The sequence below is a fragment of the Lynx canadensis genome, chromosome E2, assembly GCF_007474595.2.
Source record: "Lynx canadensis isolate LIC74 chromosome E2, mLynCan4.pri.v2, whole genome shotgun sequence".
In the NCBI taxonomy this organism is placed as follows: Eukaryota; Metazoa; Chordata; class Mammalia; order Carnivora; family Felidae; genus Lynx; species Lynx canadensis.
The window spans coordinates 16,687,119-16,704,206 of NC_044317.1; the positions used below are offsets into that span (position 1 = coordinate 16,687,119).

Genomic DNA, 17,088 nt, shown 5'->3' on the forward strand with positions numbered 1-17,088 from the left:
TGGAAGGGCAGCCGGTGGGCGGGGCAAGAATGCAGTCCACAAAGCGGGGTGGCAAGGGACCCTGCCCACTGTGAAGGCCAGTAAAACAAGAACCTTTCTGAGGGGCATGGGGGAGACTATGTTGGGAGTTTAAAACTCTATCTGGAAGGATTCAAAAGAAACTAGCATTAATACTGGCCTTTGGCAGGTGATCAGGGTGGCTGAGGAATAAAAAAGTAAGAGGCGGGGCTTTCACTGTCGACCCTTTGTATCTTTGAATTTTAAACCTTTTAAAAAATTTTTCGGGGGGCCCCTGGGTGGCTCAGTCGGTTAAGCGTCCGACTTCGGCTCAGGTCACGATCTCACTGTCCGTGAGTTCGAGCCCCGCGTCGGGCTCTGTGCTGACTGCTCAGAGCCTGGAGCCTGTTTCAGATTCTGTGTCTCCCTCTCTCTCTGACCCTCCCCCGTTCATGCTCTGTCTCTCTCTGTCTCAAAAATAAATAAACGTTAAAAAAATTTTTTTTTAATTTTTTTTGGGGGCACCTGGGGGACTCAGTTGGTTAAGCGTCCAACTCATGATTTCGGCTCAGGTTGTGATCTCATGGTTCATGAGATCGAGTCCTGTGTTGAAAGTGCAGAGACTGCTTGGGATTCTCTGTCTCTCTGTCTCTCTCTGCCCCTCCCCTGCTCACTCGCTCTCTCTCAAAATAAACATTCTTTATAAATAAATAATTAAATACATATATAAAAACGTTAAATAAAAATAAAGGTACATCATCAACAATCCAACTTGCAGGACTGCCCCCTCCTTGAAGAACAGTGTGGGTGGCCAAGACCTGCCCAAGCGCACTCGCTGAAGCTTTGCCGCCATGAGCAAACCATTGGCCACAACTATAATGACCCTTAGGATGGAGATGGGTGTATTACAGGAGTCATACTGCGGAATATTAACAGTAAAGAATCATTTAGACCTACGTTGACGACCATGGAAAGGTATCCCTAACACCCTGCCAAATGAGACAAGTGAGTTGCTCAACATATAGAAGATCCCATCTTTGGTATATTTAAAAATCACACGTATATTTGATTTTCATATGCACGCTAGGTAACATGGAAGGGCCACGGCAAACTTAACAGTTCTTTCTGAGGTAAGACGAGGAGAAGAGTTTCCATCTGAACATGCCTTATTTGAATTTATTGTGAGATGTCTGCACAATGTGCAGAGTTTTTTTCAATAATTTTCTCAAAGCACAGCATTGCTCTGGTTAAGTAAAAAAAAGGCTCTGGGGTGGGGCAATGAATTCACCTATAAATTCCAGGAAGGAGCCACTCTGAACATCTCTCTGCCTCTCCTGAGAAGAGGCACAATCAGGGCAAGTTCTTGATCAACGTCATTTCCACGCCAAACGCATCGAGACACAGCAACATGATGATCTGTCCCATGTGAATCCTTAAGGGTGGCAAGACTTCGTGTGACCATTCACTCAAGATGACGACATCCCTCTATCATCGTGGGACTCAGTAAATGTTTCTCGAATGAATGACTGCCCGGACACTGTCCCCAAGAGCTGGTTTCCAAAACCCACCCAACCTGCAGCCACAGCTGTTCATGTTCTAGCCCCACAAGAACTGCTCACAGAAACCCAGGCCTGGCAGGGAGAGGCTGACGGCGTCCAACGGGTGCAGTGAAGTAACCGTGCCCAACGGCTATAACAGTGACCCCTGCACAGGGACTCAGCCACCCATCAGAAGTCTGACAGTCTTGGTTAATAACACGCACATTCCTAAAACCAGCAAGGTTATGGCACTTCCACCCCTATGTGGGCCTGGAGGGTGTAAGGGGCCCAGAGGCCTCTTGTCTGGAGGACAGCGATTCTGTAGACATCCACGCCAACACCACCTACAGCTGCTGATTGTTTATTGCACGAGAAACTGGCAATACCAAGGCAAGGGGGTAGGCATTACAAAACAATCTGGTGACCAACCCAGAGCTACCGAAGGACATTCTACACAACACCTCGGTTATATACACGTATGTACACGCACGCACACACATGAACACACTCGGAACACCTGTGAGCCTCAGCCTTCCAAGCCCCCAACGGCAGCTTACACCCCCAACCCCCAGTAGAGCAGGACACTGCGGGGAAGCACAGCAAATGACTCAAGGAAAGAAAAAAAGTTGAGCTCCAGGGAGCTGAGCCACTCAGATCAGCACACACAACATAGTGGACACGGGCCGTCCCCCCGCAGGCCAGGGGGAAGGAAAAGGACCTGGGGGTGTGAGGCTGTCCCCAGGAGACCCCGTGACTGATCAGTGGATCTGCCTGGGGTCCCAGGAAGGTCAAGCTAGTCTACAGCTGGTGCTCAGTGCTAGAGCCCCAGGGGCCCGCAGCAGGGAGCTCACAACAACCACCAGCATCCCAGAGGAGCAGGTACGCCTTGCGGGTCTCCACACGTGGCAGAATGCGCACGTCAGAGGCCGGCGGGAGCTCCGGAAACCAAGTCAGACAGTGTGCAGCAGCTCGAAGCCCTTCCACTGGCCTCCAAGAGCATCATTTTCCACGTGCAGATAAAGCCTCACTTCTAGGCAGAATGAACACGCTCTAGGGTGGCTGGGACACACTGCATTCTCAATGGGAGACTAATGGACCAGCCTGTAGCCTTAGGGGCTGGCAGGGGACAACAGGGTCACCCACGCCCACGTGCTCCAGCACTTGGGGCTGCCTGGACAACTACATCTAGCAAAGGGAGTTCTCTGTCAAAGGTGGCAAGGTTGGGTGACACTCAGGACACCGCCCCCTCCGCCTCTCTGTCAAGGCTTGGGGACTAGGCCGCGCGGAAGCGGAGTCACCGGGTCAGGCCTGCCTGAGCTCACAGAACTGCTAAGTGGGTTCCTAAGACGAGCAGCCATTTGGGGAATCCCTGGACCAGTGGTGCCGGATCCCTCAAGGTCCCAGCAACACCTGGCATCCCAGCTCCTTGACAGAAAGCGCCAGCAGCACACCAACATCGAAACACAGAGCAATCCTGCACACAAAACGCTTCAAGTGGATGTCAAAGGGAGAAGAAAGTCTGAGGGAGTCTGTGGTTTCCACCCCACTGACACCCAAGCAGCTGGTACCACCCTTTGTTTGCGGGAAAGAACAAACTGGCCAGCACTGAGTGCAGAGGCGGGCCTTGCTGCTCAGCCTCGGTGACGGGAGCCTGCAGGGAGAGGAGGCGGCAGGCCCAGCTCTCTCCGGGTGTGGGAGGAGTTCCTCTCGCTCAGACCTCCATCTTACACAGATCACTGGGAAAGTTCTATTTAAAACAGAACCTCTTTTACTGGCAAAGACTCTGGGCCTTGTCGGCCCAGAACAGCTACCCCAAGCGAGTGGCCGGTCTCCTTCTCGCCTGACTGGCCCGTCAGACCCAGGGCTTCCGCCATAGCTCTTCAGCAGAAGGCACCCTCCCTGCACGCTCATGCATACCTACGGCTGGTCTTCGGGGAAAAGGAGGGAGAGCTTACAGAGAGGGTCAGGCCTCCAGACTCTGAAACGGGTGACGGGGCCAAGGTGACATGGGGGCTTTATTCCAGACTGCCACCAGTGGGTAGGGGGGAAGGGAGGGAGACAGGCAGGGCCTCCAGAGGTCAGACTCTGCCACCACCAGCCTGATGACAGTGTGGTCCCACACACGGCCACTGCTTGGGGGGGCCTCCCGAGTGCTGTGTGGCCTCTGGCCTCTTGGGCGGGAAGAACTCGGGACTATGTGTGCGCTGGGGGGCGTGGGATGGGGCGGCCTTGGTCACTCCTGTCCAAAGCCTTCAGTCTCCTCGATGGCATACAGCAGCTTCTCTTTCAGCTGTTCATAGCTCTTGTATGGGGGGAGATCCAGACGGTTGAAACTGTTGAAAGAGGGAACAGAAGAGTCAGCACAGAGGTCAGGGTTCCATGGCCCTGCTCCAGCCTGGCCAGGGGGCGGTCAAAAGAGTTCATGTGACTGTGGCTCAAACACGCCAAGTGGCCAGACGCCAGAAGAGAGTCCTTGAGGGCCCCGCTGTGTGAGGCCTTAATGCTTCTGGTCCCCGGACCATGGGAGGGTTAGGCGACAGGGCAGGGCCACTGGAGAAAGGGGGAACTGGGCAGCAGGGCACATGGGGAGGCAGCTCTCTGTCTACTGGAAGAGAAGTGTTTGAGCATTTAATAGCCGGTAAGGCCATGAGGACTGCTGCCGTAACTCCCAAAAGATCAGAGGCCCCTCCTCTCGAACCCCAGAGCCACACGGAAGTTGCCAGAGTCAAGTCCCAAAGCAGCCCCACTCACTGGACTGCCCTCAGGAGCTCATCCGGTCTGTGAGGTTCTAGCCACCGCCCACTAACACCAAAATGCTCACCACGTGTGGCTTCTGGGCAGCCAGGTTTCCTTGCCAACCTTGTCGACGCAAAACTTCTGCGGTCCATTGCTACCTGTTATCCAAAGAACACCACATCAGGTACAACCGAACCATCCCCTCCCACGGCAGGACCCTGGCTGCACCCACAGTGGAGGGAGGGCTCAGACCCACTGACTTGCTTCCAAGAAGATTTTAAGTCCCGCCCACCTTTCGAGCTGCCCTCACACCAGCCCCAGGGCACCAGCAGGCAAGGGGAGACACACCAATGAGTTCGGCAAATCCTCCAACAGGCAGGCGGCAAGTCCCGGTGACGAACTGCAGCAGGCGGATCCTCTTCTCATTGTCCATCTCCTTCACCACCTGGAACTCCACCAGTCAGTGCAGAGCCAGACAAGCCACCTGACCCAGAACCTCGCCCTAACCTGTGACTCCAGGCAGCCAGGACCCCTCTTTGGGGCTGAGAACACAAAGCCCGGGGTTGGGGGGGGGGGCGGTTACAGCCACCAACCTCAGAAACCCAAACCGCCGCCTCTGAGGGGCTGTGTCCGTAGGACAACCCCACCAGTCCGCGGGACATGTCTCGGTCTCAGGGGCACCTCGAGCTGGATTTTCTTTTCCCATCCAAGTTGTACTTTTAAGAACATACCAAGGATGGGAGTGATTGCTTAAGGGGTATGGGGTTTCTTCTTGGGGGTGATGAAGTGTTCTGGAATTAGATGGTGGTAATGATCGCATCACACCGTGAAAGGCCAGTGAACTGTACACCTTAACATGGTGAATTTTATGAGATGGGAATTGCACTGTCATGACGACATGTTCATATACGTCCTTTTCTCCAGGGGTGCTACGCTTCATGACAACAACGACAAGACTACACCCAGGAAAGAACCAATTCATCAGATCCAGGACTCCAAGCTCATTCGGTTTCTCTGGAGCCCAGCACACGCAGTCCCGTCCCACCCGGCTGGAGGGCAGCCGCGCCCTGCGGGAGCTTCCCTTCCTGCCCGCAGGCTGGCGCTCCTGCACCCCAGTGTTTTCAGCTGGTCCAAGGCTCACCACCACCATGTCCTGTCAAGTGCACCGGCCACAAGCCAGCTGCAACCGCGCTGTTCGGCCCCAGGTCGGGTTTCTCCTTGGGGAGGGCGTCAAGGAGGAGGGAGGTGACCACACAACAAGGGTCCTCGAGCTTAAGATCTCATCAGGTCTCGTTCCTGTGGCTGACTGCTGAAACACCGCAGCCGAGACCCGCACCCGACTCCGGTGGGATGGGTCCCGGGCCTACCTGCCAGAACCACTGGATCTGCTTGCTGTTCTTGGTGTAGTGCCGGTAGATGGTGTTCTTCTGCCAGTCGCTCATGTCTATCTCCTGCATGCCACACAGCATCAGCTGCAGAGGGGACAGGTGTCAGCGGGCCGGCGCCAGCCCCCTCCCCACAGGTGCACAGTGCCTCACCCACCACTAGCAGGTGAAACCACCCTGAACGTTTTCACCTGTTTCTGCTGGCGGTGGTAATGATCTGGGCGATACAGCCCTGAACGTGGAACCCCTCAAAACGAGGGCCAGGGGAGGAACAGGTATGAGAAACCAGATCACACCCATCTGCCCCGCAGCCTCGGGCCGGAGGGAGTGTGAGGTTTTACTGGTGAGTCCCTCCGGGGGACGCAGTTGGCCAACAGAGGGCAGGACGGCCCCAGAGGCAGAGGCACAGGGTGGAGGCAACCTCAGTTCTCACCTCCAGCTCTTTCTCATCAAAGTAGCGCAGCCACTCCAGGGGGGCCACCTCATTGAAGCCGTCCAGGAAGGCTTTGGTCTGCTCTTCCACGCCCCGGGTGAAACGCCAGTCGGTTAGGAGCCTGAAACAGAAGAGCAGCCATCAGTGGCGCCGAGACCCGCTCCTCAGGTGCAGCTCGGGGCCTGCCACGAGGCTGTTGTCACACGGCAGCAAGGGATCAGCTGACGGTAACCAGGAGACACTGGAGTCTGTGACATTCCACCACCTCCTCTAACTCCCACCGTCGCTGGCTGAACTTCAGGCATGTGGAGGTGAAGACGCTAGACCGAGAGACCTGAAGAAGGCACACGGGTGAAGTCGCGCACAGACGCGCGTCAGAGGATGGACTTGGGTAGGCACCCAGGACACAGAAATCCTGCCAGTTAGGAGAAGGAAGAGGGAGATGTCCAAGTTTCATGCCTCTTCAAAGCCCTGCAGTCTCGAAGGCTACCATGTGGGGAAAAAAGCGCAAACAGGAGCTCTAACTTGACCTTGGGCTCCGGTTTCCTCAGCTCTGGTCAGCGTGTGATGGCCCTGGGTAGCCATCACAGGCCAATGCCAAATGGGAGGCTGTGATCCCCGGTGAAATACCCGGGCGCCTGGCTGGAGGGTGCCCCAGAGACGAAGGGGCTCTGCCCTTCCCCCCGCCACTGGCTCCCCAGTGCTTGAGACTCACATGATGTACTCTTCCTTGTTCTCCTCTGTCACTCGGATGCTCTCACCACCTTCCTTTAGCTCATGGGTTGTCACCTTGCCCAGGATCTCCATGTCCTGGATGAAGTACAGCTCTAGACCACACTCTTCCAGGTTGTTCTCTCTGGGGGCACGAGACACCAAGAGGGAAGAGGTCTATCTCAGAAGGGTCTTCCCTTATCCTGCTCTGTCACTCACATTAGTGTTCGTGGGATGCAAGGACTCACAGGTAGCTGAAGTCCAGAACAGCGCCCGGGACCTCTCCCTGAGGCACAGAGTGAATTCCAGAGCTGCCCTCCAGGGAAACCTGGGAGCCGTGCATCTCCACAAGCATTTACACAGCCTATAAGAGTGCAAGGCCACTCTGGCGGAGAACATACAGGCCAACCGTGCTACTCCCCTACCCAGAGACCCCTCTCCTCCCAGCACGGTGCAAGGGAGAGGACTCACTTGATCCAGACGATAGAGTTGTAGAATTCAGGGTCAATAGATTCCAGGTCTTTCAGGGTTGGTCTCTTGTTGAGCATCCGCTTATAGAAAGGGAGGGTGAAGCCTGTGTCAATGAACTTCCCATGATACAGAGCCTGAGGAAGAAGAGACATGCCAAAGGGGTTCGGTCTTCAGAGGACCCTGCCCAAGTCAGGCTCTCGGATGCTCCTCACCAAAGTCCAACTACTGCTACCTGCCCTCTGTCCCCAAGAGCGCCTATGACCTTGGGACACCTGCAGACCACAGGGACAAGCAGAGCCAGCCTGCTTAGGAGCCCACTGCCTGCCCAGCACGCTCACCCGCCAGCTCCCTGTTCTAGCAGAGATCTGCCCGCACTCCCAGCACAGCCCCAGGCGGCGGCCCTGACTCACTGACGCTCAGAGCTGGGCCACAGAGGCAGCCAAAAATAATGCAGACGCTGTCAATGGCAAGAGCTGGCGGGCCAGTGGTGAGTAATAGTCTAGGGTTTTACTGGTCTGTCCTGTCGGCTGCGGGGCCAGGCGGGTCTCTAGACCTGGGAAGAATGTGCCCACTTCCTGAGCCCAGCACCTTAGCCAAGAACTTCCAGACAAGGGGAAGGGACATATTTAGTCATGGGCTCTGGGGTTCCCGCAGGCAGAGCATTCAGGAAGTCAGGAAGAAGCAAAGGAAAGTGAGCGATGAAACATCTCCAACTACCAAAAATGGCAGAAGGACTGTATGACTCTCATAGGCTCCCCCTTCTCAATCCCGGTTCTCTGCCCTCACGAGACACTCGACAGGATACACATGACATGACTCCCTTCTCTATTCACACCGTGTTCCTATTTCTAGATAAATACGGGTACCATGACTCCCTTTTTCCTACTGTTCACCCACTCCCTGACGATGCCTCCTACATCCTGACCAATAGTCTACTAGGACTCTGTTCTAAGCTAGTGTTGATTCCAAATCCCCTTCCAGAAGTGAGCGTCTCAGTCAGATACTCCCAAACACTCCCCCCGAGGCTCGTGACAGACTGTGGTACGCACCTCCCCGACATCTCCTCTCCCCCCGTGAGACAGGCAGCAGGTGGGCAGCTTGTGTCATGCCAACACCCTCAGCGGGGTGCACACTGAATGTCAAGTGAGCGATCGCTTGACCAGTCCTACACAAATCAAAAATGAAAACCCTCTCATAGCCCCTGGGGCACCGCTGACAGAGCTCTGAACTACCTCCAGAATGCAAGCTTTTTGCATGTCTTGTTAGGAGCTGTGTGAGGAGGCACGTGGGGCTCAGAGATGGGGCACCCACTGCAGGCGGCTGTTGGCATGCCTGGCTCCCCGGCAGCCGCCCTCTCTAGAGATCTCACAGCAATGCATCTTACCATAGCGATGAATCTGCCAATAAAGCGGAAATAGGTGAGGTGGTCGGGGTTGATGGAGGAGGCAGGGTTGATCTGCAGGCAGTAATTGTTCTTCCCGGCGTATTCAAATAAACAATACATGGGGTTGAGCACCTCATGAGACAGGAGGAAAAACCACTCCCTGTGAGAGAAGACAGAGAAAAACAAGGGTAATGGATCCCTTCCTGCAACCTGCACCAGAGATGTGACCCTCCTCTGTCGTCTTGTCTTGGCTAGTTTGGAGACACGCGTCCCTGGTCGCCGAGCCCCACTGGGATTAACACCTGGTATAATCTGTATTAACAGCTGGTCAGTGAGCAAGGGTGAACCAGGACAACAATTGCACTTGTGGACAGTGCTCAGGAAAGGCTGCGTGCATGTCTCTGGGCTCCGAGGTGATGCATTCCAGGACTTTACATCCGATATCCAGTATATCTGATGGCAAAGGAGCTCTTTGTACCCTGAGGCCACCATGCACAGCTGTGCAGGCTGTGCACTGTACAAAGGCACTATGTTAAAATAGCATAGGTTTGCACATTTATTACGATAATTTTTCTGCATGTAGCAGTCAAGCTGGTATTTTTCCCAATAAAACGAAGATATCATGACCATTTTCTAACATGGAAGTGTCTTGAGAAAGGGCATCTTTTTCTAAATCTTGCACAGGTGCTGTAAGAAATAGCTAGCCTGTTTTTACCCTGAGTTGGCAGCATAATATGAATACACAGCAATATGTTCCTAAGCCCTGATGCATGAAAACTCTGTAATCCATGCTGCCTCTAGATTATAAACCTCATTCCCAGCAGCTATACAACAGGTATCTCGCTTCCCTTGCTCTTTCCCCTCCCCTCACCCAGACCCATCACCATACCCTTTCCCACACTTCCACGCATTTTTCTGAACCAACACCCATGACTTGGCATCTCTTTGTGGCCTAGATACAAGCCGCAAGCCAGAATTCAGGGTCCTTTCAGGCTTGAGCTCAACCAGCAGGGGGACATCCCAAGGGGGCCAGTCCCCGGCTGCTTGTGGCCGGGCAGACGAGGAGTTCCTTCGATGCAGAGGGTGCCTCGGTATCCCGTCCGTGGTTCTACCCTGTGGTAGAACAGCATGACGTAACCTACCATAGGGTAAAACCACTGGCAGGACACAGAGAGACAGACACACACGGGGTGGGAGCCACACCACCAAGCAGAGCCTGGAGAGAAGGTCACCATGGTCACCACAGAACAAAGAGCAATTGATTCACAGGGGCCAACACAGAGGGCAGCACCACCGGCAAACAGAGGACCAGAAGCAAGTGAACCCAACACCAAGAGAGAAGACGTCCCCACACCGTGAGAGGTCAGCGAGCTGAGCGGTCACCGTAGGCCAGGATGCTCCTTCTCCCTGCCAGGGGACCTTCAGCCCCATTATCCAAGGCAACGTTTTGTCAGAGAGTCTGTTAACTTTTGCAGGCAGACTGGGTGAGGGCAGGCCAATGCTTTAGGCTCTTCTTATGGGCACATCAGCCATTTTAATTTTTGACCCTCTGCACATGATGTGTAGCTGAGCCCTGATCAAGGCCCTCCGGGTTGGGACAGAGCTTATATATGTCAGGCACACAGGGACACACCAGATTTGACCTGCCCCAGCTGCCCAAGAAGAGAAGCCCGGGGCCGATTTTAATTGAAACCACAGGACATCACTATTTGGCCACTGCCGAATGGTTCAAGTACAGAAATCATGAGCCACTGTCCTCAGCTCTTCCCTTGGGAGCTCCCAGCCTCCCCACAGGCCAATAACTAAAGGGTCAATTCCCAGCCCCAAAGGGGACCCTGGGACCCTGCTCCTGCGCCCATGTGGACCAGCCACACCCATGCCTACTCCTGAAGGTGCAGGAGTTTGGGGAGCCAATGTGAGCAAGGGGGAGGCAGCGTTCTGGCTGGAGGCATTTCTGGGGCAACGGGGTGCCGCACAGCCTTCCAGAGGTGATGAGCTTACCTGGCAATGCCTCCGTAGTCCAGGCCCTCCTCGCCGCGCATGATGATGTAGAGCCGGCGGCGCAGGTCATACGGCTTCATGTTCATGATCTGGGGAGACAGAGCATCGTGGCCAGAGTGCCACGCCTGCCTCCGTGGCAGGCTGGGGCGGGGCAGGGAATTCTAAGGCCTGCTGTTCAGCAGAGACTTGTCACCAAGGCCCACACCTTGGAAACGCTACCACATGGATTCAACAGGCCACGTGACAGGAGACAGGGTGGTGAGAGGGGGCCTCCTGTTCGTTGGTCTCAGGCACCATGATTATTCTCTAACCTGCTGGAAAGAATCCTCAAAAAGCGTCTGCCTGGAAACGCTGATCTTCACATGGCTGGGGAGGGCATTCGACTGAAAAGAAAGAAAGAAACAAAGAAAGAAAACAAACCCCGAGTCAGGACCTCAGTCATAACCATCCGGTCAAGTCTCTCGTCTGTACAAACAGGCTTCCCCGTCTCCCTGGACCAGTGGCGGAGAGCCTGGTACCGTAGGAATGGGAGCTGGTTTCCTGGAGATGATGTCAGACAGTCGCTTGGGGTAAGACAAGTGACTGGCGACCCTCCCTAAGACGCACGCGTTTCACTACCTCTGCTAGGCTGGGAAATCATGCTAAGTGAACTCAATCACCCAATCTCTGTGGGAGGTCCAGAACTCACGTGGCAGAGGAACCGGAACTGGTGATACTTCCACCGAAAACTTCGGTCGTAGGCACCAGGGGAACCCTGCTTCGCCCTGGGAAGAGCAAAGATGTTCTAGAACCCATGTGATTTCTCAAAAATTAGCAATGTATTTTGTTAGCCCTGAGGAAAGCTGATGCTATGTTAGAGACAAGAAAGGAAAAGAAGTGACCGTCATTAGGTCTCCTGTAGACACATTTGAGGAGTAAAAAGAAAAACCAGAAATAAGGCCAGACTTCTTGCTTTTACAGAAAGACCACTAGTGTTATTCGGAATAAACAGGATAGCCCCTTCCCACCCTCCCACCCCCCCAACCCCGACCCCATTAATGTGACATTAAAACTGGCCACCAGAGGGCAGTAAGAGGATCGAGACGAGGATGAACCCGGACGGTGTGAACAGATACCAACACTGCCTGTGGAAAGTCCTTACCCAGACTCAAACCCTGGGCGAGGATCCTTAAAGGTGGTGGTGCGTGTATTGTGGTCCACAAAATAGCGTACCCCTTCACTGGTGTACTTCATCTCCCACCCTGGGGGCAGAGCTGGTTCCTGGATCATCCTGGAAGCACGGGAAGAGAGGAGGTAAGGGGTGGTGTCTCCTTCTGGGCCTAGGAGGATGGGGTTCCCAGAGTGCTGCTTTCTCTCCGCTTTCACCCAGGCCCTGCACAGCCCTTGAGGACGCGTCTGGAGGAAACACACCTGGTACCACCCAAGTCGTGAGGACGGTTCTGTAGCAAAGAGAGGTCACGTACTGTCCCAAGGCCAAAGAACCAGCTCTGGGTGGATGGCCATGGCCTGAGCCAGTGATCCTGAGACACCACAGGCCCCATCAGACTAGCTTCTAGAGGGGTTCCCTCGAGCCATTCGAGATCACGCTATCGGCAATATGCACAACTGGCCCAGACACCACTCTCTATCCATCGAGAAAGCCAATTCAAGGAGCCACTTTCAAGTCTCATTTGGTCGACACCACATGGTAAGGGTCTTGGGGCATTCGTGTTTGGCTGAAGATATCCCTGAACACTGGCCACGGAGGACCATGCATTCCGAGGCACTTGGCCAACGCTGGAGCTACACCTGGCCGACCTGGCCCATGTCCTTACCCCTGGGTCCGAGGGTCCTCCCACTGCGTGGTGCGTGTGTTATGGTTCACGTAATACACCCGTCCGTTGTCCTGTCTCTTCTCTGCCATGGGAGAATAAAGAAAAGACGACAATCAGCTTGCAAGACCTTGAGTTCCACTCCCCTCTGGCTCCCACGTCCTGAGTGCCAGCGGTCTCAATTTCTGCCCCTGTTCCAGACCTGTTAGAGAAGTTTAACCGATGAAAGCCTGGCTCACTCACATCTGTCACTAGTAAAAAGGACAAAGAGAATCTTTCCCTACTGGGGAGTGGGGGAGGGTCAAACACATTTCCAACTCAAGATCCAGCACTGTCTTTGGTTGGTCGATTTGTTGGAGGAAAGGGGGCGGTGTGGCAACACGGAGGGGGAGCAGCCCCAGCTGAAACCAGAGGCATAATTGCATCCAGCTGTGCGCAAAGTGGAGGCACCGCCAGCCTCCCTTCAACCCTGGTCCCGTCCCCAGTCCCTCACGGGCCGGTCTCTGGTCCTGCAACTGCTCCATCCAGGCAGGGTCATTGTGGGGTGGCTGCATTTTCCTTCGTACCTTCTTGATCAGTACTCGGTACCACAGGGCCTACTCCCGTCTGCCTTCTCTCTTTCCCCCTGCGTGAAGGCAAAGCTTTGTTCTAAAACTCTCACAGCCCAGCAAAATGTCGTGTTGCACATGTGCAATAAATGCCTGGGGCTGCGGGCACTTACAATGCCCACCTTGTTCTTACACCTTAGTGTGTGCTTCGAGCCAGGCCAGTGTTTGGGGGTGCTCAGACACATGGTCTCTGGCCTCTGGACAATCTTTCCTATCTCGCCCTCTCCTGGGGCACTGATGACGGCTCGGGTGCTCATGGGAGGGATCCAGGCAGACCCACACTAGCTACTGATTCCAGGCTGTGAGAGGCAGTGAAAGAGGCACTCCGTCAGCTCCAAGTGGATGACAAGGGAGATGAGGGGCAAGGCTTCGAACCCAAGAGAGGTCACCTTTCCCATGAAGTTCGTGAGCCTTCAATTCTGCTTCTGTCCCCCAAATAACAGATGCTAATGACCCTCCCTCTTTTACAATGACAGGGTGAAATTAAAAAAATAAAAAGAACCAGTTCCAGAAGGTACAGGCAAACCAAAAGCTAAGAAAGGCCTAGAACTGAGGAACTCACACCTCTCCCCTCAAGCATCAGGCTGCAGTGTTCTCAGTATCAACCTAGGTGCCTTGGTCTCTCTGTCTTACATGGTATCCATTTCCTGACAGAAATTTTAAAAACACAGACAAAAGGAAAGAAAGAAAAGATGTCCAAGATTATTACAGAACTCACCATCACCTCAGAAAAGCTTATGGGACTGTCCCACAGAAGGCAGGCTTCCTGAGAAAGTTCTAAAAAAAAGGAGAGGCCCCTTCCATTCCAGAAGCTTCTGCTTTAAACTAGATCCTTTGTGTCTGCTCTGCCACGGGCCAGAGCCCATGCTGATCCTCAGGGTGGGGGATCTGTCCAGCCGGTCTGGGGCCTATGCCCTCATTGCTGCCAGGGGGCCTCCTGGAACTGCCTCACCGCGTACAATTTCTTAGCTTAGGGGCTGGGAAAGCCCTAACCCTAGCATCTAGTTTGCTTCCTTCAGGAAGAAGTAGACCTGGAAGCATGTAGTCACATGGCCAGGGTCAGGGTGGCTGAAGACATGTGGATCTAAACCTGAGGCATCCTAACCCATGGGACGGGGTGCAGGGAGAACGGGGGCGGTCTCTCCTAGAGGAGCAGAAAGGGACCTAGGACTGACAGCAGGAGAGCACAGCTTTCATAGCAGGCTCCCACTAAACACAATTCTCACTTGGTTCTGCTGCTCTTTCTGTTCACTCTCAACTCTTCTTGGGGAGGTGGCCCTGTCACAGCCCTGGAAAAGCCACACAAAGCCCAAAGGATGTGATTAGGAAGGTTCCCTGGCCCTCGGCCAGATGTTCTTTTTTCTCAGTTTCATACCAATATAATCTTGTGTGTTTTCCTGATCGCAGGTAAACACCACTGACTCTGACCATGGCTCCTAATCCCATCTCAGATATTTCACACTTGGCTTCTGGGAGCTATTTTTGAGTCGCTGCAGATGCTCTTACTTGGTGACCATCATGTAGCAGAACCAAATCATGTAGCAGATTTACTTGGTGACCATGTAGCAGAAAGAAATCATTGGACTCTGCAGACCCAGGAACGACTCCGGGCCCCTGGCTTTGGGTCAGAGTGTCTACTGGCTGCCAAACATCATACATTCTTGTTTAATCTGATGCATTTTCCCTGCCTAGCCAGGGACCCTGTGTTTGACTCCTCACATTTGACTTGCTGTTGATCTCTGAGATACTTGTGACCTTTCATCAGTTCAAAGAGCCAGATGGGTCATCGGTGATTTTCAAGAACTGTCTGGAGGCCTCACTAACCAACACATCCCCCTAGAAGGTCTACAAGGTCCTTCCAGTGCTCTGGAATACAGTGGTAATTCCCTAAGTGACACACTATGGGTCCCAGGGAGGTGATGGAATCTGGTAAATTACTAGCAGGGAGTAATATGTCTACACTAAGAGGATCCAGCTCAAAAGCTGTACTTTCCCAGGTCATGTTCATCCTATCATTGTCACCTTCTCCGTCTTTACTGGGGAGCATGCCCCTGCCCAATTTAATAACCATCTGTGACCACCATCAAACTAGCATTTACTGTCTGCCACTGGACTCACCAATACACTAAAGCCGGCACATGCTGATTCTTGCAAAAACTGCCCTCTTCGGAACGCAGGGACTCTTGCCGTATTGAACAAAACCCTGACCCGGTTCAGAGCTGCAGAATGCATGGAATCTCACCATCTCCCATGACCCCTTTTTGCATGGCTACTCCTTCCCAGAATAGCCATAAAGCCCATAATCTCTCCCAAGTCAAGGACGTCCATCCCTCTAACTCATTATTGGCAAATCACGCCCAGGACTTAAAATTCTCCAATGACAAGGAGAATCCAGCATGGCGTTATTAATCAGCAATGACGCGCCTCCACAGAGTTGCCGCCCAGTGCTCAACTCTCTCATCTGCTTCCCTCTGGTCTTTTTCACAACTGGGTCACAAATAAAAAGGTGGCTTTCTTTAGTCAAAATTAGGCTGAAGTCCTCCAACATCCTGGCTGCAAAAAAAGGTTTGGTAAGGTGGCTCCTTCCAATGGCACAGCCACAGACCTGAAACCAGTGCACCTGCGGGTAAGTCAGTGTCAAAATGTCTTAGTCAATGACAGGATGGATGGCTGGGTAGACCATTCAAAGTCAGGACCAAAACCCAACAGTCTCATGGCTGCTAAGGGACTCTGTCCGTAGGGTCATAACCCTTCAGTCATGGCAGGTGAATGCTACAGGGGTGCAGGGGAACTCAATTACTTTCCCAACCTTCCAGCTCCATCGCCTGTAACCTCCCACTAGGGCATCCCCACAGCATGTGCTGGAGCAAAGCGAAATGGAGAATTGAGGGATGGGAGTGAGAAAGACTCGCACGGGAAGAAGACAGAGCATCAACCTACAGACAGCTGAGGACATGGAAGTAGAACTCGGTACTTACCCCAGCCAGGAGGGAGGGGGCCCAGTGGGTCATGGTCAGTCGAAGCACTTGAAGACTAAACACAAGAAACACAGCAGAACACAGAGATTAAAAAAAAGCCGCCGGTTAAAAATAAATCGATCGATAAAAATAAAAATGCCAAGGACTCATTTCCACATTTGAGCACTTTGTACAGGATACCGTGAGGCCTTAAGTGACATCTGCGTCTCTCAAAAGTTTTCTTCAAAAGAGAGAAACCCAAAAAGAACCCCGCACACAGAGGGCCCGACGGGCTTTGGAGAGGGGGGAGCGAGGGGGAGGACGATGGGTGCAGAAGAAGGTGGGCCAGGGCTGTGGAGGCAGAGAGCTGGCCCCAGGCGTGGCGGGAGGGCCCGGAGCGGACCGCCGGGCAGGCCCGGCCAGTGCCTTCCTGCGGCAGGAGCTCCTGCTCGCGGCGGCCAGGGCGACTGAAATCACCACCACCTCCAACTTTCTCCAAGAACCACACACGGGAGGGGAAAAAATATCGCAGGCCTTTCCAATGAAATCATTCCCACAAGCCCTGCCCACGCCCAGAGCTTCCTGGCTGGGGGCTGGGCCCTCCTCCCTCCAACTCCCTCCTGGGTGCGCCTGAGAGGGAGAGGGAGCAGCCGTGGTGTGCAAAACCAGCCCAGACTGAGGGCACATTCATGCCCCAGGCCCCTCACCTCCCCCAGGAATGTTTTGCTTCCCTTCACAAAGCACCTTTATTCTCCTCCGGCCCGAACCTGAAGTTGCTCAGTGTTCTGTGTGTGCCTGTCTGGGGAGGTGGGGCTGGGGGCGAGGTGGCAAGCGAGCAGGAGAGGCAGGAGAAAGAAAGGGGAGCGGACTCCAGGCCTTGAGGGTCACTGTTTACGTTCAAACCCCCCACCCCCCAGCCTAATTCTGCCGTGAGATCCCTGGGGCAGGGCTGCGGTGGACCCAGAGTTCTCATATCCTGCAGAGAAGGGGGGCGCTGTCAAAAACTCTTCATAGTTAAATAAAACAAGTATTGTTCCGTCGTTCCGCACGCGCTTG

General features: G+C 54.0%; 1 protein-coding gene across 1 annotated transcript in view; it reads right to left on the minus strand.

Annotated features, from left to right (window-relative positions):
- Nucleotides 1-1,880: 1,880 nt before the first annotated feature.
- Nucleotides 1,881-17,088, minus strand: part of WWP2 (WW domain containing E3 ubiquitin protein ligase 2) — a 150,142-nt gene continuing 134,934 nt past the window's right edge. The window contains exons 11-24 of the mRNA XM_030299840.2: nucleotides 16,054-16,108; nucleotides 12,471-12,552; nucleotides 11,798-11,926; nucleotides 11,345-11,420; nucleotides 10,968-11,039; nucleotides 10,657-10,745; nucleotides 8,656-8,815; nucleotides 7,272-7,405; nucleotides 6,805-6,945; nucleotides 6,090-6,210; nucleotides 5,639-5,743; nucleotides 4,620-4,716; nucleotides 4,357-4,429; nucleotides 1,881-3,868 (exon numbers count right to left, since the gene is read on the minus strand). Coding sequence (XP_030155700.1) covers nucleotides 3,769-3,868; nucleotides 4,357-4,429; nucleotides 4,620-4,716; nucleotides 5,639-5,743; nucleotides 6,090-6,210; nucleotides 6,805-6,945; nucleotides 7,272-7,405; nucleotides 8,656-8,815; nucleotides 10,657-10,745; nucleotides 10,968-11,039; nucleotides 11,345-11,420; nucleotides 11,798-11,926; nucleotides 12,471-12,552; nucleotides 16,054-16,108 — 1,434 coding nt within the window. The 3' untranslated portion in view covers nucleotides 1,881-3,768. The remainder of the gene's footprint in view (nucleotides 3,869-4,356; nucleotides 4,430-4,619; nucleotides 4,717-5,638; nucleotides 5,744-6,089; nucleotides 6,211-6,804; nucleotides 6,946-7,271; nucleotides 7,406-8,655; nucleotides 8,816-10,656; nucleotides 10,746-10,967; nucleotides 11,040-11,344; nucleotides 11,421-11,797; nucleotides 11,927-12,470; nucleotides 12,553-16,053; nucleotides 16,109-17,088) is intronic.